The sequence below is a fragment of the Triticum dicoccoides genome, chromosome 3B, assembly GCF_002162155.2.
Source record: "Triticum dicoccoides isolate Atlit2015 ecotype Zavitan chromosome 3B, WEW_v2.0, whole genome shotgun sequence".
NCBI classification, from domain to species: domain Eukaryota; kingdom Viridiplantae; phylum Streptophyta; class Magnoliopsida; order Poales; family Poaceae; genus Triticum; species Triticum dicoccoides.
The window spans coordinates 150,345,762-150,368,212 of NC_041385.1; the positions used below are offsets into that span (position 1 = coordinate 150,345,762).

Here is a 22,451-nt window from a genome sequence, read left to right on the forward strand (position 1 = left end):
ATCCACCACGGAGGGCTTCTACATCAACACCATAGCCCCTCCGATGAAGTGTGAGTAGTTTACTTCAGACCTTCGGGTCCATAGCTAGTAGCTAGATGGCTTCTTCTCTCCTTTTGGATCTCAATACAATGTTCTCCCCCTCTCTTGTGGAGATCTATTCGATGTAATCTTCTTTTTGCGGTGTGTTTGTTGAGACCGATGAATTGTGGGTTTATGATCCAGTATTATCTATGGAAAATATTTGAATCTTCTCTGAATTCTTTTATGTATGATTGAGTTATCTTTGCAAGTCTCTTCGAATTATCCTTTTTGGTTTGGCCAACTAGATTGGTAGTTCTTGCAATGGGAGAAGTGCTTAGCTTTGGGTTCAATATTGCGGTGTCCTTATCCAGTGACAGAAAGGGTTGCAAGGCACGTATTGTATTGTTGCCATCGAGGATAACAAGATGGGTTTTTTTATCATATTGCATGAATTTATCCCTCTACATCATGTCATCTTGCTTAAGGTGTTACTCTGTTTTAAACTTAATACTCTAGATGCATGCTGGATAGCGGTCGATGAGTGGAGTAATAGTAGTAGATGCAGAATCGTTTCGATCTACTTGTCTCGGACGTGATGCCTATATACATGATCATTACCTAGATATACTCATAACTATGCTCAATTTTGTCAATTGCTCAACAGTAATTTGTTCACCCATCATAGAATACTTATGCTCTTGAGAGAAGCCACTAGTGAAACCTATGGCCCCCGGGTCTATTCTCATCATATCAATCTCTATCACTTTATTATTTGCTTTGTTCTTACTTTGCCTTTTACTTTTCACTTTGCATCTATCTATCAAAAATACCAAAAATATTATGTATCATCTCTATCAGATCTCACCCTCGTAAGTGACCGTGAAGGGATTGACAACCCCTAATCGCGTTGGTTGCGAGTAGCTATCGTTTTGTGTAGGTACGAGGGACTTGTGCGTGGTCTCCTACTGGATTGATACCTTGGTTCTCAAAAACTGAGGGAAATACTTACGCTACTTTGCTGCATCATCCTCTCCTCTTCGGGGAAATCCAATGCAGTGCTCAAGAGGTAGCAGTGTCCGAACATCGTAACTGCACTTTATTGGATATGGTGCGATCTATGATGTCTCTTACCAATTTACCACTATCGTTTTGGGGTTATGCATTAGAGACAGCTGCATTCACTTTAAATAGGGCACCATAAAAATCCGTTGAGACGACGCCTTATGAACTGTGGTTTAGCAAGAAACCAAAGTTGTTGTTTCTTGAAGTTTGGGGCTACGATGCTTATGTGAAAAAACTTCAAACTGATAAGCTCGAACCCAAATCGGAGAAGTGCGTCTTCATAGGATACCCAAAGGAAACTGTTGGGTACACCTTCTATCACAGATCAGAAGGCAAGATATTCGTTGCTAAGAATGAATACTTTCTAGAGAATGAGTTTCTCTTGAAAGAAGTGAGTGGGAGCAAAGTGGAACTTGATGAGGTAATTGTACCTTCTCCCGAATTGGAAAGTAGTTCATCACATAAATCAGTTCCAGTGATTCCTACACCAATTAGTGAGAAAGCTAATGATGATGATCATGAAACTTCAGATCAAGTTACTACAGAACCCGTAGGTCTTCCAGAGTACGGTCCGCACCAGAGTGGTATGGTAATCCTATTCTAGAAGTCATGTTACTAGACCATGATGAACCTACGAACTAAGAGCAAGCGATGATGAGCCCAGATTCCGCAAAATGGCTTGAGGCCATGAAATCTGAGATGGGATCCATGTATGAGAACAAGGTGTGGACTTTGGTGGGCTTGCCCATTGATGAGCAAGCCATAGAAAATAAATGGATCTACAAGAGGAAGCCAGACGCTGATAGTAGTGTTACTATCTACAAAGCTCGACTTGTCGCAAAAGGTTTTTGACAAGTTCAAGGTGTTGAATACAATGAGATTTTCTCAACTGTAGTGATGCTTAAATCCGTCTGAATCATGTTAGCAGTTGCCATATTTTATGAAATATGGCAAATGGATGTCAAAATTGCATTCTTGAATGGATTTCTGGAAGAAGAGTTGTATATGATGCAACCAAAAGGTTTTGTCAATCCAAAGGGTGCTAACAAAGTGTGCAAGCTCCAGTGATCCATTTATGGACTAGTGCAAGCCTCTCGGAGTTGGAATAAATGCTTTGATAGTATGATCAAAACATATGGTTTTATACAGACTTTTAGAGAAACCTGTATTTACAAGACAGTGAGTGGGAGCTCTATAGCATTTCTAATACTATATGTGGATGACATATTGTTGATTGGAAATGATATAGAATTTCTGGATAGCATAAAGGGATACTTGAATAAGAGTTTTTCAATAAAAGACCTCGGTGAAGCTGCTTACATATTGGGCATCAAGATCTATAGAGATAGATCAAGACACTTAATTGGACTTTTACAAACCACATACCTTGATAAAGTTTTTGAAAAAGTTCAAAATGGATCAGTCAAAGAAAGGGTTCTTGCCTGTGTTACAAGGTGTAAAGTTGAGTAAGACTAAAAGCCCGACCACGGTAGAAGATAGAAAGAGAATGAAAGTCATTCCCTATGCCTCGGTCATAGGTTCTATAAAGTATGCCATGCTATGTACCAAACCAGTTGTGTGCCTTGCTATGAGTTTGGCAAGGGGGTACGATAGTGATCCAGGAATGGATCATTGTATAGTGGTCAAATTTATCCTTAGTTATCTAAGAACACCGAGGAAATATCTCTCAGTTATGGAGGTGATAAAAAGAGTTTGTCGTAAAGAGTTACATCGATGCAAGCTTTTACATCGATCCAGATGACTCTGAGTCTCAAATCTGGATGCATATTGAAAGTGGGAGAAATTAGCTAGAGTAGCTCCACGCAGAGCATTGTAGACATAGAATATTTGCAAAATACATACGGCTCTGAATTTGACAGACCCGTTGACTAAACTTCTCTTACGAGCAAAACATGATCACACCTTAGTACTCTTTGGGCGTTAATCACATAGCGATGTGAACTAGATTATTGACTCTAGTATACCCTTTGGGCGTTGGTCACATGGCGATGTGAACTATGGGTGTTAATCACATGCAGATGTGAACTATTGGTGTTAAATCACATGGCGATGTGAACTAGATTATTGACTCTAGTGCAAGTGGGAGACTGAAGGAAATATGCCCTAGAGGCAATAATAAAGTTATGATTTATTTCTTTTTTCATGATAAATGTTTATTATTCATGCTAGAATTATATTAACCGAAAACTTATTACATGTGTGAATACATAGACAAAACATAGTGTCCCTAGTATGCCTCTACTTGACTAGCTCGTTAATTAAAGATGGTTATGTTTCCTAACCATAGACATGTGTTGTCATTTGATGAATGGGATCACATCATTAGGAGAATGATGTGATGGACAAGACCCATCCGTTAGCTTAGCATTATGATCGTTACAGTTTCATTGCTACTGCTTTCTTCATGACTATGAGATTATGCAACTCCCGAATACCGAAGGAACACCTTGTGTGCTATCAAACGTCACAATGTAACTGGGTGATTATAAAGATGCTCTACAGGTGTCTTTGAAGGTGTTTATTGGGTTCACATAGATCGAGATTAGGATTTGTCACTCCGTGTATCGGAGAGGTATCTCTGGGCCCTCTCGGTAATGCTCATCACTATAAGCCTTGCAAGCAATGTGACTAATGAGTTAGTTGCGGGATGAAGTATTACGAAATGAGTAAAGAGACTTGCCGGTAACGAGATTGAACTAGGTATGATGATACCGATGATCGAATCTCGGGCAAGTAACATACCGATGACAAAGGGAACAACGTATGTTGTTATGCGATTTGACCGATAAAGATCTTTGTAGAATACGTAGGAGCCAATATGAGCATCCAGGTTCTGCTATTGGTTATTGATCGGAGATGTGTCTCGGTCATGTCTACATAATTCTCGAATCCATAGGGTCCGCACGCTTAACGTTCGATGACGATTTGTATTATGAGTTATGTGATTTGATGACCGAAGTTTGTTCAGAATCCCGGATGAGATCACGGACATGACGAGGAGTCTCGAAATGGTCGAGAGGTAAAGATCGATATATTGGAAGGCTATATTCGGACATCAGAATGGTTCCGAGTGATTCGAGTATTTTTCGGAGTACCGGAAAGTTACGGGAATTCGTCGGGGGAAGTTAATGGGCCTTATTGGGCTTTAGTGGAGAGAGGGAAGAAGGGCCACGAGGTGGCGCGCGCCTCCCCCTGCCCAAACCGAATTGGACAGGGGGGTGGGGGCGCGGGCCCCCCTTTCCTTCTCCCTCTCCCTCCTTTCCTTCTTTCCTACTCCGAGAAGGAAAGGGAATCCTACTAGGACTTGGGAGTCCTAGTAGGACTCCCTACACTTGGCGCGCCCCTAGGAGGGCCGGCATATCTCCCTCCCTCCTTTATATACGTGGGCAGGGGGCACCCGAAAGGCACACCAAGTCTTCTCTTAGCCGTGTGCGGTGCCCCCTCCACAGTTACACACCTCGGTCATATCGTCGTAGTGCTTAGGCGAAGCCCTGCGCCGGCAACTTCATCATCACTGTCGTCATGCCGTCGTGCTGACGAAACTCTCCCTCGGCCTCAACTGGATCAAGAGTTCGAGGGACATCATCGAGCTGAACGTGTGCTGAACGCGGAGGTGCCATACGTTCGGTACTTGGATCGGTTGGATTGCGAAGACGTTCGACTACATCAACTGTGATACCAAACGCTTCCGTTTTCGGTCTACGAGGGTATGTGGACACACTCTCCCTGCTCGTTGCTATGCATCTCCTAGATAGATCTTGCGTGATCGTAGGTAATTTTTTTGAAATACTGCGTTCCCCAACAATGGGGGGTAGGGGAAGGAGGAGGAGACATGTTTCTGACCCGTGTGCTTGTTGTCGTGTTTTCCATCGATGGGAAGTGTGGGCGCTAGGGATCTGATCTAGTTGCCATGGTAGGGGAAGATCTGCCGATGCAGAGGTTGGAGACGATGAGGGAGGGTGGCAATGTGGTTCGAACGCGGGGTTCGGTCGATGGGTGCGTGAGGTTGTGCGGGCAACGGGGTCACTCGCCGGACGTGCGGGCGATCGCGCCACACACCAGACGTGCGGGCTGTGGATGGGAGCGCCCGGACGCCGTCGTGCAGGCGGGTCCGTGTCTATTTCACACGGAGCGTGCTGCACACATCCTAAATGTCACACGTGTGGTGGATATCGGCGTCCTTGAATAAATCTATACTACCTCCATTTTAAAAGAGTGTCCTGAAAAAACTATGCAATTCACGGGAAAAGGTGTGTCGAGACACCACCGAGTCCATCGCCGAACCCAACAAGGCATGTTCCCCACCACAGAAACAAGAAAGCGGAAACCCCACACCGCTGCCGCTGCGAAGGAGAACCGAGGAGAAAGATCCGGACGATACGAGCTCAGCTCCCGTCGCATCGCACCGCATCGCCCGGCGACACCCGCCCGCTGCCCTCCCTCGTCCCCAGCTCTTCTGAATCGCGTCGCCGGCGGCCGAGAGGTTCGCAGCCCCGATCCACCTCCTCTCTCCTCCCTGCCATCGCCACCGCCACCGCCACCCCCAGGTCCTGTAGCGAGCCACTGTTCCATTCATGGGCGTGCCTGCCTGCCACACCCATCACGCGCGCTCAGTTGGCGCAGTGGTGGTGGTGGAGCACTGGGACTGGGAGACAAGCGCGGGCCGTGTGGTGCCCTGCCACCGGCAGCCAATCTCTCCCGTAGATTCCTTCCCCCCGCACTCACTCCCATAAGAGAAAGGCGCTCCCCTTTCCGCCGCCCAAATCCTCCCCCTTTCTCTTCCCCAGCCCTCTCCCTCGTACGCACGCACGCGCCCGTCGCCTTTATTAACCCCTTTGCTGCCCAGGCCATTGGATTCGTGGCGTTGGCGAGCGTGGTCGCCAGGAGAGGAGGGGTGCCGGCGGCGGCGGCGACTGTTCGCGGGATGAGCTTCGGCGGCGCCAGCTCCGTTGCGGCCGGTACGTATAATGCTTTGTGATAGATTCTGCCCCTCGTTCGGTTGATTCGTCGCCGATGCGCCGGCTTTGATGTGCTTCTGTCGGGATGTGACGGAATGGTGGGTGGGTTGCAGGTGGGAAGCGGCCGTTCGAGTACGGGAGGACGCATGTGGTGAGGCCCAAGGGCGCGCACAAGGCCACCATCGTCTGGCTCCACGGCCTCGGCGACAATGGAGCCAGGTACGCAACAAACCCTTCTTCTGGCCCTTCCGGGTCGCAGCTCCGCTTGTTGGGATTGATGCGTTCACGGATTCAATGATGACGGACGACTTGTCTGTTCGTCCTGCATTCTTGATGAATCATAGTCGTAGGATCTCCTCTATATTTTCCATGTCTCTCAACCAACTGTACTGTAGAACGCTATACGTGAGACATCTCACTCTCGTACTGTTTATATTTGTCGAAATTAATTTCCTGCCCAATAAACATGTGCTGAATCATCTGATTGGGCGAATAGACATTTTTTGCGACATCTTTTATGATCAGTGCTATAATATGTTCAGTACATACGCTTCTTTGCACATAAATCGTTGCATTATTATTGGCAAGAAAGGTATTTCTGTGCTATTATGGTTTTAAGGAAATTGCATTATGCTCAAAATTATTCAAAACTACGTAATGCAAAACTAGAAGTTATTTTTGGAGAGACCAATAGACATAATGGGTTTTATGTTATATGTGCAGCTGGTCTCAACTGTTGGAAACTCTTCCCCTTCCTAATGTAAGTTAGGAACTAGATTTCAACTTTCAAGTATGTGTCCTGTTGGAAGTCTTTCTGATTCTCTGATTTGCTACCGCTTCAGATAAAATGGATCTGCCCAACTGCACCTACGAGGCCTGTGGCAATTTTTGGTGGATTCCCATCTACTGCATGTATGTTCTGAAACATGTGAATTTTCTTATTTATCTCTTGGATGTATTGTGCTAACTCCTTTTGAAATAGCCATTTGTTTTGATAGGTGTGTGCTGATATGGTTTTTCCTTTTTCCGGGATCACAGGGTTTGATGTTGCTGATCTTTCAGAAGATTCTCCTGATGATGTTGAGGGGCTGGATTCCTCAGCTGCACATGTAGCAAATTTATTGTCTACCGAACCTGCAGACAGTATGGTTTCATGCCAGTTTCCGTTTGTCTACTTTCTTCAAACCCATTCTTATCAAGCACACACCAGATATGGAATGGCATTCCTTGTTATTATCTGTTTCTCTATTGTGTTGTGGGCATTTTTCTTTACATTTCTAGCCAAGAACCAAGCTATTTTGATCTCATATATTGACAATCCAATAGAATGGACTCCGCTGGGTCTTGTTCATCACTAAAAGTTTTGACCTTGTTACATTAATCATCGCAGTCAAGCTTGGCGTTGGTGGCTTTAGTATGGGTGCTGCTACTGCGCTTTACTCCGGTACTTGCTTTGCTCATGGAAAATATGGAAATGGCAATCCATACCCTGTGAACCTAAGTGTGGCTGTTGGTCTCAGTGGCTGGCTCCCGTGTGCCAGGTTTGTGCTAGTATGTTTATGTGCACAAGTTTCACTGAAGCTGCTTCCTTGCGGCTGATCCACTTTGTGCTGTGCGGTCACCTCAGGTCATTGAAGAACAAAATTGAGAGCTCACAGGAGGCTGCACAGAAGGCTTCATCATTACCTCTTATGCTTTGTCATGGAAAAGGTGCATGTCTTTAGCATGATTTTCAGTTTTTTGTGTAATACTGAAATAAGCACCTTATCGGTAATGATGACATTCAGCACGCTGTATTTCCCCAAGATGCGCATTTCACAGTCCGTCCTTCTTCTGGAGCTAGTGACCTGTGTGCTTCAAACCAGAAACATCTTTCTTTATGTTTATGGAACATTTAGAACGGTCGTTGGCTTGTAGCTACACACTTGTATTACCTGAAGTTGCTTCTTCGCAGCAGATATAACAGAACTGAGTTGCTTATCAAGTATATGGACAGTTCCTTTCCCCTTTTAACCTGGATTCAAACAATAGCTTCACCAGAAAGTTTTTTGCTCTGTTTTTTCGTTGCCTAAGCAGCTAAGCTTGATAGTGTCTGGCTCTTAGTAACCGAGTTGATGTAATTTCCATGTGGCATTCCTCACAAGGTTAGTTACGATGATCAGCTCTGCTAATTGCAAATTTTGATGGAAAAACTGTGATAAGCAATTTTCTTACATAATAAATTGATTCATGCCTCAAGTTTTTATTATGGGCATGAACAGAACACGAGTTAGCAGAACATGTAGGTCTTTGGACCAGGTGTCTTGATAATGGTCATCTGCTTTCATGATGCATCAGCACTGCATTACTTGTTCTGAGTCCTCTATTTATGTTTAGTTATGCAGAGGCCATCCGTAAATTGTGACTGTTATCATCTTTTTGCAGCTGATGATGTGGTCCTCTACAAACATGGAGAGAGATCTGCTGATGCACTTAAGTCAACCGGGTTTGCAAATGTGGAATTCAAGTCCTACAGCAGGTTTGCTACCTTCTTTACTCCCCTTGAATGTTGTGATTTCCTTGTGCTGATTGATCTCCTCTCCTTGGAAGACTCGGGCACTATACCGTTCCAGAGGAGATGGACGAAGTTGTCAAGTGGCTTACAGCAAGCTTGGAACTCGGCAGTTCATCGTCAACTTGATTGAATGAAGAGATGCCTTGAGAAAGGCTCAGTGTAGCGGCGTCTAAATAATAAGTACCTGTGGTTGTGCCGAATTGAGTGATAAAATGGCTTGGTTGCCAACTTGGGCTTTGGGTATACGGTCATGTCTTAGCTTGGCGTTTCATATGCGGACATGCCTCGCTGAATCTTGGTACTATTGAAATTTCATATATTTGGTATGTGTTTCCATCCAAAGTCAGAGACATTGTGATCAGTTTGGTTTTGGTTACGAATGATATTTTTGTTTCAACGTGTTCTATCCTTTTTTTTCCTACTGAACTGATTATTTTACTTGTGCATGAACCAAAACAGCACCGAGATCTCACACGTGCTTAATGAGACATATATATTTATATTGTTACATTGTTACAATCATTCATAAGATAGACAAGTTACATTGTTGATAGCAAATCCAGGATGGTTACATAGCAGAGTCAAAGTTACAGTGCAACAAGAAACACTACTATTACATTGTTGATAGAGTCAAAGTTACAGTGCAACAAGAAACACTACTATGTCCTTCGAGCTTCAGCATCAGCCACAAAGAGGGCATAAGGAGTTGTTTGTGTTTGTGCCATAGAAAAAGGAATCCTGGTTCAGTTTTCACATTTCAAGTTTCAACTTTTTGTCTAAATATTTTTGTGGATGACATTTGCTGAACAAATTAATTACATTTACAAGCTGTTTTGGTTTTGAAGGTTGAGGGTTGTCTATTAGACCGTTGCGTAGTTCACAGTTGTTTTTTAGACTTCAGTGATAGTTCGAGGTTGTAATATGGACTTATCTCTATTGTTGTTGATCCTTTATAATAGATCTGGGGCATTTTCACAAAAATAAAATTGTTTTCAGAATTTTTAGAAGTTACTCCCTCTGTCTCATAATGTATGACATTTTTTGATACTACGCTAGTGTTAAAAACGTCTTTCATTATGAGACCGGGGGAGTATTACTCATCTGTTTTGATTATTTCAAATAACCCAAAATCTGCCCTCGACGGAATCGCCACTACCTTCTTCGATTTGGGCAGGTTTATGCTGTAAGTTTATACGAGCAAGATGCATTACACAGGTAAGTTCTGAATTCAGATAATGCAACCCCACAAGCCTTGAATCGATGGTGCGCTCGCAGTGGAAACGGATGATTACACAAACAAAATTAACTTCGCAGAATAGAAAAGCAGCATAAATAACTATGTAACAGCCTAACCATTTATTATTGCAACGCAAACGGAGCCCAAAGTATATAGAATCCAAACAAAATCACCTGACTATTACAACGTACAAAAAACAGTATTGAAAAGTGGCATTTATTTGTCATGAAACGGAAACTTGGATGCTCTTGGAACCGAGAGATTTCCATCATGGCTGGCAACACAATGATGAAAATCCCGCACCAAAACGACAGAACACCACATGAAGAGCTTCGAGTTAAAGTGTACTCAGAGAGGAAGCATCCATCTCGATGCAAAAGCTAACATACTGTAGCTTGTTTCACTGGGCACTGTCTTGCTCGCCCTTTTGTGCGGAATCACCAAGTAAACCCTTAAGTTCCCCTTTCTGAAGAAAATTTAGAGAACAAGTCAACCACCAAGTGAAAGATACCAGCTGGATACACATGCTGAACGAAATAGTGATGATCGGTTCACTTGCCTGGTGCATGCTTAATATGATGTCAGAGCCCCCAACGAACTCCCCGTTGATAAATATTTGCGGAAAGGTAGGCCAGTTACTGCACAAACAAACAGTAGCTTTAATAATGATACCATCAGGAGATACATAATTTGTAAATCCCGGCAGCTTAGCAACAGGTGTTAAATTATCCATTTGTCATTTCCGCCATGATACATATGAATGAAACTGAATAAAATTGGAACTCTGAAAGTTGAACATTAAGTAGAACTCTGCAATGTTGTAATCAAGGGCACACAACATGTTTTCGACGAATCTGTTCCAAGTAAAGCCTCCAACTAACTAAATCAAAATCATATTCTGTATGTTTATCATCTGTTGTTGAAGCTAAATCTTAACCCATAGTAAAATATTTTCTTTACCACATCATCTCATACCCTATTCCCATGGCTAGTTCCTTTTTCCTTCTCCTTTTTGAAACAATTGTCCTCCATCTAAAACTGAAAGTACATCATCAGGGAGGTTATGACGAGCCACTTACGAGTAAGCTTTGACACTCTCCTTGAGCTTCATATTACTCAGAATATCTCTGGCAGTGATAGAGACGCCTGCAACAGACAAGATATGATTTAGGGATTTCAGAGGCACAATTTACTGACAGCTGGTTCTGAGATATAGCTTACCATATTGCTGGAGGACCTTAACTGCCAGTGCACTAAATCCACACCTGGGAGCTTCAGGATAACCCTTCATGAAGATAATGACTGGATTCTCCTTGATATCCTGGCAAAGATTTCATCAAGGAAATTAATTAACAGCAGAAGAATATGACACAACATTAAGCTTTACAATTTTCATGCCATGCGTATTTTTGTTATATTTCAAGTGCTTGAATCTAAATGTTCTGAAGCTCATGTGTGCATATAAATACCTGAGCAACGATGTCTTGCAAAGACATGTCAGAACCTTTGCTTGTAGGCTGGAAATCTTGATGTGTATCAGTATCAGCGGTTACTCGTGTTGCACTTGTGCCCCCATTCACGTTAGAATCACCACTGATTCCTGATGAGTAGGTCATGAACTGTTGGAAAGCTGGTCGTGACACGGTCTGCTTTTCCAATTATCATGTAAAAACAAGGTCATTGTGTGAACATGAGATCAAAATCGCAACAGAAACAATCTGCTTTGCTTGACAAAAGCTCATAGTGCAACATTAGTTGGTTCTTTGATAAATTGGAAGCAAAATAAAGCTTGAAAATACATAGTGTAAGCACAGAGCGAAAAGGACAAATGGACAATAGATGCCCAGAAGCTAACGAGAAAACCTCAACTGTGATAACATTGCAAGTCTAAGCTAAAACTAACCATGTAACCTTCTTCAAAGCTCATAGCCACTGTTCCATCTAAAATGAAACCAAAACAACCACCAGTCTATGGCATTATAAGGTTCAGAGCCAGGATGTGGCTCCAGCCTCACCGAACCACTCTCCATGCAGGCGTACAGCATTAAACAGGCTGCATAAACATCCCATTTAAATGGAACACGTTTACAGGAAACCACTTGGTAGAGAACTATAGCATCCATTTAGACATAATAATGGCTGCCTTATAGCACAAATGGTGACAGATGCTGACTCTACACATGTGGATTTTTGGTTAAAATATATGGGGCCACCAGAGTCTCATCTCTAGACATGATATGCTTTTAAAAAAGGTGAAAACCAGGGTCATCATGATAGCTCTTATCAAACAATCTCGTGATAGAATCACTTGGCACAGATGAATGTAACATTAAATTTATGTAACTGTAAACGAGTGAACCGGTTAGCTTACTAGGTCCCAATGAACCTGACAGCAATTTGGGGATTTTAGGGCTCGATCAGAGCTCGGAGCAGTTGAGCGAAAATAAATGGGGAAAATCTCAGAACTATGAACTGATGAAGGTGCCGGCACTTACCGCCGTGCTGGGCGCGCGGCACGACCGCACGAGCCCCCTGACAAGGGAAGACGACACCAGCCTCGCCATGTTCCCCTGCATCGACGGGCAAAACAGCAGGCAACCGCGATTTAGCAACAGGGACGGATCTAGATGCGCCCAGAAATTAGGGAGATCGGTAGGGTTTAACTAATCCGTGGATGAACGAAAGCTCATACCTCGAAACCCAGTGGCGAGAGATTGCGGACGGGGTGGAGACAGCAGGGGCGCGGTGGGCGGCGACGCGCGTGAGAGGCGGAGGGAGTTGGGCGGCGGGGCCGGGGGATTGAGGAGGGGGCGGCGGCGGCGTGCACTGCCTTCTCGGACGGTTCGACTCCAATCTACTAGGATGTGCTGTTCGGTGAATATACCGCACGAACGTGCGGTGCAACTCCTTACGGCGCGACGTGCTCCGCACCGTTCGATCGCCACGCGCGCGCTCTTCATCAGGATGATGATTTTTTTTTTTTTTTTTTTTGCGCGGGATCAGGACGATGACTTGGTGATCCACGACGCGGCCAAGCTCGCACTGAAGCAAACGGAGTACAACCGACCGATATGCGATCCATTATTTGTTTTCAATGCAAACTGATTTGGTAGCTCATATGGTTAGAGTTTTGTGGCGGAACCAACCCAACAGGATCAAGTCCTAGACTTGACACCGATGGTCGCATTTTCTGAATTTATTTGAAGACTTTCGGTGATGTGCATTCAGTGCAAAGAGATGTTTCCGTCGACTACAAAGACGTTTGTGACGACTTCATCATACAGACCGTACACCCCTAAAAAAGAAAGTAAAGATATTGCATAGAGATTCCTTCTTCTTTCTTTCGAATCAACCGTTGCATGTCGCTCCATCATTATTGGAAGATGTAAAAAGGGTAATTGAATTAATCTACCCATAAAAAACATATAAAATTTCAGAAAATAAGATAACCAGTCTAAAAGATAGTCCCTCCGTCTTAAAATGTAAGATCATTTTGATAGCGTCAAAAATGATCTTACATTTTGGGATGGAGGGAGTACATTTTAGTAGTATATGCTTTATATTTACAGTAACACCAATAGCTTCCTTTGGTTCATAGGATTTCAAAAATGCAGAAATTAGTAGGAAGACATATGTAAAACAGAAGATTAGTTAACATATGAATTTTACAAACTTAGATGTTTGTTAGCAGGAATAGAAAAAACACAAAAATTATAGTGTACAAACTCAAATCAAATTCAAACCACTTGGAAAGGTATAATTAGCATGTTATTATGCCATTAAGGATCTTAGTCTCATTATTCATGTGTAGGAATTTGAGAAGGAGATCCAAGTATATTGTAAATTTCATACTTTTTTTCCTCTGAAATTGAGACCAAAAGAAATTTTCTTCCATTTTTTCCTATGCTACATTCCTTTGAACCAAAGTAGTGTCACCATAGAAAATTTATATTCTTATGTGTTTCCTCCATTTTTGTTTTGAATCAAAGAAGGGCTAAGTTGTTGTTACAATGAGAGATGATGCCCCACATGTTGCAACTGGAATTGGATGTGGTTATTTTTATGAGATTTTGTGGTATGAACTTTTAGTATTCTGACTAGCAATAGCACAATTGGAATTAAAGCACATATAATATATTATATTTGATTATTATACAATTGAAGAACATTTATTTAATATAATTAGCATGCATGATGCATGTTAGGTGGCTCTTCATGCATGGTGGCATGGTGAGTTGGCATAGTTGCATGAATAGGGGCATGTATAGTGGCATGATGAGTTGGCATAATTGTTGGGAAACGTTGCAGGGAAAACAAAAAAAATTCTATGCACACGCAAGATCTATCCATGAAGATGCATAGCAACGAGAGGGAGATTGTGTCTACATACCCTCGTAGACCGTAAACGGAAGCATTTAGTAACGCGGTTGATGTAGTTGAACTTCTTCGCGATCCAACCGATCAAGTACCGAACGTACGACACCTCCGCATTCAGCACACGTTCAGCTCGGTGACGTCCTCGCCTTCTTGATCCAGCAAGACAACGAAGTAGTGGATGAGTTCCAGCAACACGACGGCGTGGTGACGATGATGGTGAAGCTATCTCCGCAGGGGCTTCGCCTAAGCACTACGAAAATATGACCGAAGGTGTAAATGGTGGAGGGGGACGCCGCACACGGCTAAGAGATTGTTGTTGTTCTGTGTGGCGCCCCCTCCCACATATATATAGGTGGGGAGAGGGAAGAGTCTAGGGGGCGCCCCAAGTAGGGTCGAATCCTACTTGGGGACTTCCCCAAGCTGCGCCCCCTTCCTTATTTGAGTGCGGGAGGAAGACAGGGGAAGGTGGCGCCTCCTCCCCTTTCCTTTCTCTCACGAGGAGGGAAAGGCAGGAGGGGCCACCCCTCCCCTTTCCTTCCCCTAGGGTTGGCCAGCCAATGAGAGGGGTGTCGGTGTCAAAACTGGCGGATCTCGGGTAGGGGGTCCCGAACTGTGCGTCTAAGGCTAATGGTAACAGGAGGCAGGGGACTTGATGTTTTACCCAGGTTCGGGCCCTCTCGATGGAGGTAATACCCTACTTCCTGCTTGATTGATCTTGATGATATGAGCATTACAAGAGTTGATCTACCACGAGATCGTAGAGGCTAAACCCTAGAAGCTAGCTTATGATTATGATTATTCTTATCCTACGGACTAAACCCTCCGGTTTATATAGACACCGGAGGGGGCTAGGGTTACACAGAGTCGGTTACAGAGAAGGAGATCTACATATCCGAATTGTCAAGCTTGCCTCCCACGCAAAGGAGAGTCCCATCCGGACACGGGACGAAGTCTTCAATCTTGTATCGTCATAGTCCAACAGTCCGGCCAAAGTATATAGTCCGGCTGTCCGAGGACCCCTTAATCCAGGACTCCCTCAGTAGCCCCTGAACCAGGCTTCAATGACGATGAGTCCGGCGCGCAGATTGTCTTCAGCATTGCAAGGTGGGTTCCTTCTCCGAATACTCCATAGAAGATTTCGAACACAAGAATCATGTTCGTCTCTGCAAAACAAATTCCACATACCATCATAGAGAGCACACTATTCCACAAATCTAATCCGCTAACAACTTTTCATAGCATGACGTCACGCCATGGCCCGGTCATTATTCGAACCGTTTTTCATAACCAGCCATCGCACATATTGCAAGGCGGTTTTATCGGAACGTCTTGTTGAAGCAGAGATTGTGTCCCCCTTATCACGGGATTCTCATCAATACAGGTGTGGGTAACCCAACCGTGTTTGTTTAATATGACTCCTCGATTTTAGGCAAGTCCCAAACGATCATGCGGGGGACGCTTGATATTCGTCCTCTTTATAAAGAGGGGGCAAGGCCTGTCCTTTTCTTCCCATGCTCGATCCTTCCCCTCCCGCACCTCGAGTTCCAACACTCAAGGCTCAAGCTTAAGCACTTCGGAGCCTCGACCATGTTCGGATCCAATCTTCAATGCCGGTGGATGGCCTCCTCCGTCATAGAGGAGGACATCAAGAAGCTTAGGGAGGCCAGGTATCTCACCACCGAAATCCTACACAGGCTGCCTGCTCAAGGGCAGGTCATCCCCACTCCCGAACCCAACGAGAGTGTCGTATTTATTTCCCACTTCTTTCGAGGGCTAGGTTTTAGTCTTGATCCCTTCGTGAGGGGGCTCATGTTCTATTACGGGCTAGATTTCCATGATCTAGCTCGAGATTCCATCCTTCACATCTCGTCGTTTATCGTCGTATGTGAAGCCTTTCTCTGCATTACCCCCCACTTCGGCCTGTGGCTCAAAACCTTCAATGTGAGGCCGAGGGTGATTGACGGGCGTCACGCGGAGTGCGGATGCGCTATAATAAGCAAAGGCACTGACGCCCCATGGCCAAAGGGTTCTTTCGCGGAAACTTCTGATTTATGGCAGCAAGAGTGGTTTTACATCACAGCTCCCCGAGGCACAAAGCGGGCGGCCGCTCCAGCGTTCCGCTCGGCCCCCCCGCCGCAACTGGCGTCATGGGTCAACAAGGGGCTGGATTGGGGGCCGATTAACGACGTGCTGACATTGCAAAGCCGCATCCGAGACCTCCTTAAGAGGGATGTCAGTCTTGTCAAGATAATGCAAGTGATGCTGGTTCGTCGAGTCCCGCCCTGCCAGCGTCGTCCTCTCCGTATGTGGGAGTTCAACCCGGAAGGACTGCGAACCATTCAACAATTCTTTGGCATGACGCTCAAAGAGATGTATGGGTCATTCTTTGGATCACGAATAAAGTGTCCGGACACCACCGAGGACGGGGGTCTCAACTGCAACTGTCCGGATACCCAAGTAAGTAATTCCGCTACCGAACACACCATCCTTTATGTTTATTATAACATCATTCCGAGAAATTGCTCTCTGCCAGGACTGGCTAAGGAAGGCGGAGAGGATTAGGTGTTCGGCCCCTCTTCCCGAAGGCTCGCCGGATCCTTTGTTGACTAGGATGCTTGAGCGTGCGCCGTATCAGGTGCCATCAGGAGAAGATGAGGGGAGGAATAGAGAAGCCATAGGTGGGCCTCATATTTTACACATCCAAATTGGTGGAGTAAGTACCTCCACGAAGGAGGATAATCGGGGAGGGGAACCTAAAATCCCCTCTCCTCAAGGTAAGAAAAGGGCCGCCTCTGAAGATTTGTGTAACGCCCCGGATCCGATGCGCCAGGTGTCTGCCAGTTATTCGCCGTTGTTGCCATGTCATTTGCTTGCGTGTTGCATTTTGCCATGTCATCATCTGCATTTCATCTGCATGTTTTTGAAAACTTGCATCCGTTCGGGTCCTCCTGGTTCTCTCCGTTGTCCGTTCTGAGCTCGACACTCTCGCACGCTCCCGCGGCACCTCCGAAATATTATTTTATAAGTGGCATAAAAATGTTCTCGGAATGGGTTGCAACTTGTCGTGCGGTCTTATTATAGTGTAGACAGGCCGCCTGCCAAGTTTCGTCGCATTCGGAGCTCGTTCGATCGCCCAACCGTTAAACATGTAGCGGTACCGTTGCCGATACATTCATCGGATGTTTTCGGTCTCCGAAAACCGTGCGGGCCGCACTTTTTCCCCTCTCTTCTCAGCCTGAGGCCCTCTACACAACCCACTAGCCCACCTTCCTACCCCCCTCCTCTCCGGACTGTCCGATGACGATCGAACGGCTCCGAATCGGAGCTAATCCTCTAACCCTAGCCCCCTTTCCTATTTAATCACACCCTCTTGCCATTTTTGGCCTCCACCTACCTCCCTCCTTGGTTTCCACGCCCCTCCAACCTGCAGTCGCCGCCTCCCACCTCCATTTCCGGGCCACCCCGCTCCAGATCCGCCACTTGGCAAGTTGCCAATGGGCGCGCCGCCACCAGCCGCCGCCTCTACCAACCACCGGGCGCCACTTGGCGTCTCCGCGCCCCAGCCAGCCACTCCTCTGCCGCTGGCCCGCTCCAGCCCATCCGCGGCCCGCCCCGGGCCGATCTGGGCCCGAGGTGCCCGCACCGCGCCGCCTGCTCCAGGGAGGAGCTCCCTCCCGCGCCTCCAGGGGATCCCGAGCGCCCGACCACCTACGCCTCGCGCCTCCCACCGGCGACCCCGGTAGCCGCGCCGGTGAGCGCCAACGCCAGGCCAGAGCCCCGCCTCCTCCTATCTACCTTCTCCTCCTCCACTTCTCCTGCTCACCCCGCCGACCCCTTCCTCCCGCAGGTAGCCACTGCCGCCATGGAGATCGCTGTTGCCGGCCACGTCTTCACCCGAACCCGGTCGGGATCCACTGGATCCGGTTGCCCCCGACCGGATCTGCCCGTTCCCGCCATCCCATGGCCTCCTCCAGCCTCGCCGGCCCTCCCGGACCTCGCCGTCCCCGCCATGGCCGCCGCTTCCCCCTGTTCGTGAGGGAGAATGACGGGGATGCCGAGCGGCCTCCGCTCGCTCGGGTGGGCCGCCTCCCGTCGGCCTGCCTCCTCCCCGCGGCCCAGCTCCGGTGGCCCGACCTCCAGCGCCCGCGTGGGCCTCGTCCAGCCCAAGCCTCCTCGGCCCGCCTCCTCTACTTCTGGGCTTGGCCCATGGTGAGAGGCCAGTAAACCCCGCTCCAGGCGTCTTTTAGTTCACCTGCACCTGTTCTGTTTTTTTCATAAAAACTGCCAAGTCCCGAAATTCTATCATTTTCATGCCCTGTTCAACGCATCATAACTTGCTGCATACTGCTCCATTTCATGCATGTAATATGTCAAAATGTTCGTTGTGAGATGCTTTACATTTCATTCCATTGCATCATGTTCATTTGAGTCCATCTTGATGCCTGAATCATCGTTACAAGAGTGCATGTTGCTGTTAATCTGCTGAAACTGTTATAACTTGAGGTTTTGTCATTTTTGCCATGATTGATGTGTGCATCTTATGAACTTGAGCCCTACATATGTTTTGAACTATGCCATGCCATCTTTACAGGTGTGTATGCCATGTATTTTGGTGATCAATGTGGTGACTAGCACAAGCATGCAAACTAGGCCTCGTGATGTTGCTGATTTCAGTCCCTGTTCTGCTGTTATTTTTATGCCATGTAAACATGATGCTACAAAGAGATCCAGGATTATTTTGAGATACTTCAGTAATGGTTTTTTGAACATATGGTTATGCTCTATCCATTCATGCCCCTGTTTGAAATTATGGAGTAGTCTAGCATGCCATTTTTGTGCTCTACTTTTGCTACAAAATGTTTCCTGGCAGATTGCTTATATGTTATTCAATTTTGCCAAGGTTGTTGTAGTTGATCCTTGCACCCTATGAATTTGCTCTTGCCATGCTTAGCTTCATAAACATGCCTTCTTACTGTTGGTTGCCTTGCCATGCCATGTATTGCTCTGTGGTGAGTGGTTCAAGCTCACCAACATGCCTACTTATTGTTGTTCCTGCCATGTATGAATCTGTCATATAACTTGCTATGTTTACATGGGTGCATCATATTTTCTGTGCCATTTTGGCTCATGGTCAGTAAGAGTCTATTGTTCTATGCATTTAGTAGATTCATACCATGCCTTTGTTTGCTATGATAAGTTCCTGTAACATGTTGTTTGATAGCTCTAAACATTGCAACCTGATGTTATTTTCTGCAAAGTCTGAAACTGTTACTATTTGCAATCTTGCCATGTCCTTTTGAGCATGTTCTAGTGATTTCTGGAGATAGCTCAGTGTTTATGTTTTGTCATGCTTTACCTGTACATCATGTACATGCCTTTTTTATCATGTTGAGCTGCTGTAGCATGTTGTTTTGATGCTTACAATATGCCTAGTTGCTGTTTTGGACAGATTGTTGCTATAACTTGTTTCATGTGTATGTGTTGAACCGTTGCTCCGTTTTGAGTGTGCTCTATATGAAACTTGCTTAGAATTGCATGTAGTTTCATATTATCATGTTGCATCCTTGTTTTGAGGTGTTTGCTTGATGTTTGTATGCATTTTTCATCAATGCCATGTTTAACTTGTTTTGCTCATATCTTCTAGGCCGTAGCTCCGAATTAAATGAACTTTATATGTAACTTGACTAGAATCTCGTGTAGATCATCTTGGTGCATCTTAACTTGCTGTTTACCAACTTGAACATAAGGTTTATTCAGATCTGGACCAACTTCGAAATTTGCATATGAGGACTTACCGGAATTGTTATATGTTGTTCCCGGCCTCAATTAAACTTGCTTTGACGTGTTGCTCTTGTTTGCATCATCTCTTGCCATGAGTAGCTTCATGTAGCCTTGTCATGCATCATGCTTGTTGTGCATCATGCCTTGTTCATGTGTGGGGTGTTTACCATGTTGTGTGCTTCTTTTCGATAGTTCATGTTTCGTTGCGATCGTGAGGATTCGTTCGTCTACGCTTGGTTCGTCTTCGTGGCTTCATCTTCTTCATGGACTCGTTCTTCTTCCTTGCGGGATTTCAGGTAAGATGACCGCTACCCTGGATCTCACTAATATCATTGCTATGCTAGTTGCTTCGTTCTATCGCTTTGATGCGCTACCTATCATTTGCTCTTCAAGCCTTCCCAATTTGCCATGTCAGCCTCTAACCTTTGACACCCTTCCTAGCAAACCATTGCTTGGCTATGTTACCGCTTTGCTCAGCCCCTCTTATAGCGTTGTTAGTTGCAGGTGAAGTTGAAGTTTGCTCCATGGTGGACAGGGTTATGTTGGGATATCACAATATCTCTTATATTATTAATGCATCTATATACTTGGTAAAGGGTGGAAGACTCGGCCTTATGCCTGGTGTTTTGTTCCACTCTTGCCGCCCTAGTTTCGGTTATACCGGTGTTATGTTCCCGGATTTTGCGTTCCTTACGCGGTTGGGTGATTTATGGGACCCCGTTGACAGTTCGCTTTGAATAAAACTCCTCCAGCAAGGCCCAACCTTGGTTTTACCATTTGCCTCACCACCACCTACTTTTCCCTTGGGAGTCGCGCTCTCGAGGGTCATCTTTATTTTAGCCCCCACGGGCCAGTGCTTGTCTAAGTGTTGGTCCGAACTGAGCTGCCTGCGGGGCCACCTCGGGGCAACTTGAGGGTTGGTTTTACTCGTAGCTAGTCTCATCCGGTGTTGCCCTGAGAACGAGATATGTGCAGCTCCTATCGGGATTGTCGGCGCATCGGGCGGCTTTGCTGGTCTTGTTTTACCATTGTCGAAATGTCTTGTAAACCGGGATTCCGAGACTGATCGGGTCTTCCTGGGAGAAGGAATATCCTTCGTTGATCGCGAGAGCTTATCATGGGCTAAGTTGGGACACCCCTGCAGGGCTATTATCTTTCGAAAGTCGTGCCCGCGGTTATGGGCAAATGGGAATTTGTTAATGTCCAGTTGTAGACAACTTGACACCAGATCCGAATTAAAACGCATCCACCGCGTGTGTAGCCGTGATGGTCTCTTCTCGGCGGAGTCCGGGAAGTGAACACGGTCTTTGGGTTATGTTTGACGTAAGTAGGAGTTCAGGATCACCTCTTGATCATTGCTAGCTTCACGAACGTTCTGCCTGTTCTCTTCTCGCTCTTATTTGCGTATGTTAGCCACCATATATGCTTAGTCGCTGCTGCAGCCTCACCACTTTACCCCTTCCTTTCCCATTAAGCTTTGCTAGTCTTGATACCCATGGTAATGGGATTGCTGAGTCCTCGTGGCTCACAGATTACTACAACAACAGTTGCAGGTACAGGTTTCACGATGATCTTGACGCGAGAGCGATGTTTGCTTGTCTTGGAGTTCTTCTGCTGCTTCTTCTTCGATCAGGGGATAGGTTCCAGGTCGGCAGCCTGGGCTAGCAGGGGGGATGTTGTTTGAGTTTCTGTTTATGTTTCATCCGTAGTTGTATGTTGCTCTTATGTATGATGCGATGTTGTATTCGTGTGGCATTGTATGCCTTATGTAGGTATCCCCATCTATTATGTAATGTTGATGTAATGATATCCACCTTGCAAAAGCGTTTCAATATGCAGTCTATCCTTGGTGGGACCTTCGAGTTCCTTTTGGATAGGGTCGCATATTGGGCGTGACAATTTGGAAACGGAGTCTTCCAAACGAGGGAAGAAACCCTCGTCAAGGGGCCTTGCCCCCGAGGGCGTTCTTGCCGCACAGTGCCCGCAAGGGGGCCAGCCCTCCACCGAGTGGTAAGTAAAAGAGTACTTTGGTAAATATATCCTGTTTTGTCTCTGAGGATAATAACCGAAACATATTTGTTGCAGTCCGGCTCGTAGCCCTTCTCCACAGAGTTCATCTTCGAGGGATCTTCCTTCGGAGATGATGGAGAGCGAAATGCCTCCCCCTGCCTCCCCGTCACATGGGGCGGACGACCCCGAGGTGTCATCACGGAGGATTTCTCCTGATCCGCCGAAGCCAGAAGTTGACACTTTGACTGCCCGAAGTTTGGACTATTCGGCTCCCAAGGAGAATGATAGAAAGAGTCTGGGGATGTACGACATACAGCCGGAAACTCTGATGGGTATGCTAGGGCGAGCGGCCATCTCAGACACATCGTACTTTAATGGGTACGGTAATTGAGAGGATTTCACCCACCAAAAGCGGATTGAACGAAGCCTT

General features: G+C 45.8%; 2 protein-coding genes across 2 annotated transcripts; one reads left to right on the forward strand and one right to left on the reverse strand.

Annotated features, from left to right (window-relative positions):
- The first annotated feature begins 5,416 nt into the window (after positions 1 to 5,416).
- On the forward strand, positions 5,417 to 9,020 carry LOC119275267 (acyl-protein thioesterase 1 homolog 1-like). The gene is made up of 10 exons (XM_037556078.1): positions 5,417 to 5,587; positions 5,951 to 6,062; positions 6,176 to 6,281; positions 6,786 to 6,822; positions 6,905 to 6,974; positions 7,101 to 7,205; positions 7,453 to 7,603; positions 7,690 to 7,772; positions 8,487 to 8,580; positions 8,652 to 9,020. Exons 2-10 carry the CDS (start codon positions 6,029 to 6,031, stop codon positions 8,740 to 8,742), a joined length of 771 nt encoding a protein of 256 aa, XP_037411975.1. The 5' UTR covers positions 5,417 to 5,587; positions 5,951 to 6,028; the 3' UTR covers positions 8,743 to 9,020.
- A 929-nt stretch (positions 9,021 to 9,949) lies between these two features.
- LOC119275268 (monothiol glutaredoxin-S4, mitochondrial-like) lies at positions 9,950 to 12,709 on the reverse strand. Its single transcript, XM_037556079.1, has 7 exons — positions 12,546 to 12,709; positions 12,349 to 12,423; positions 11,323 to 11,499; positions 11,075 to 11,174; positions 10,933 to 10,999; positions 10,413 to 10,491; positions 9,950 to 10,319 (listed from the first exon to the last, which is right to left on the reverse strand). Exons 2-7 carry the CDS (start codon positions 12,415 to 12,417, stop codon positions 10,254 to 10,256), a joined length of 558 nt encoding a protein of 185 aa, XP_037411976.1. The 5' UTR covers positions 12,418 to 12,423; positions 12,546 to 12,709; the 3' UTR covers positions 9,950 to 10,253.
- Positions 12,710 to 22,451: the final 9,742 nt, after the last annotated feature.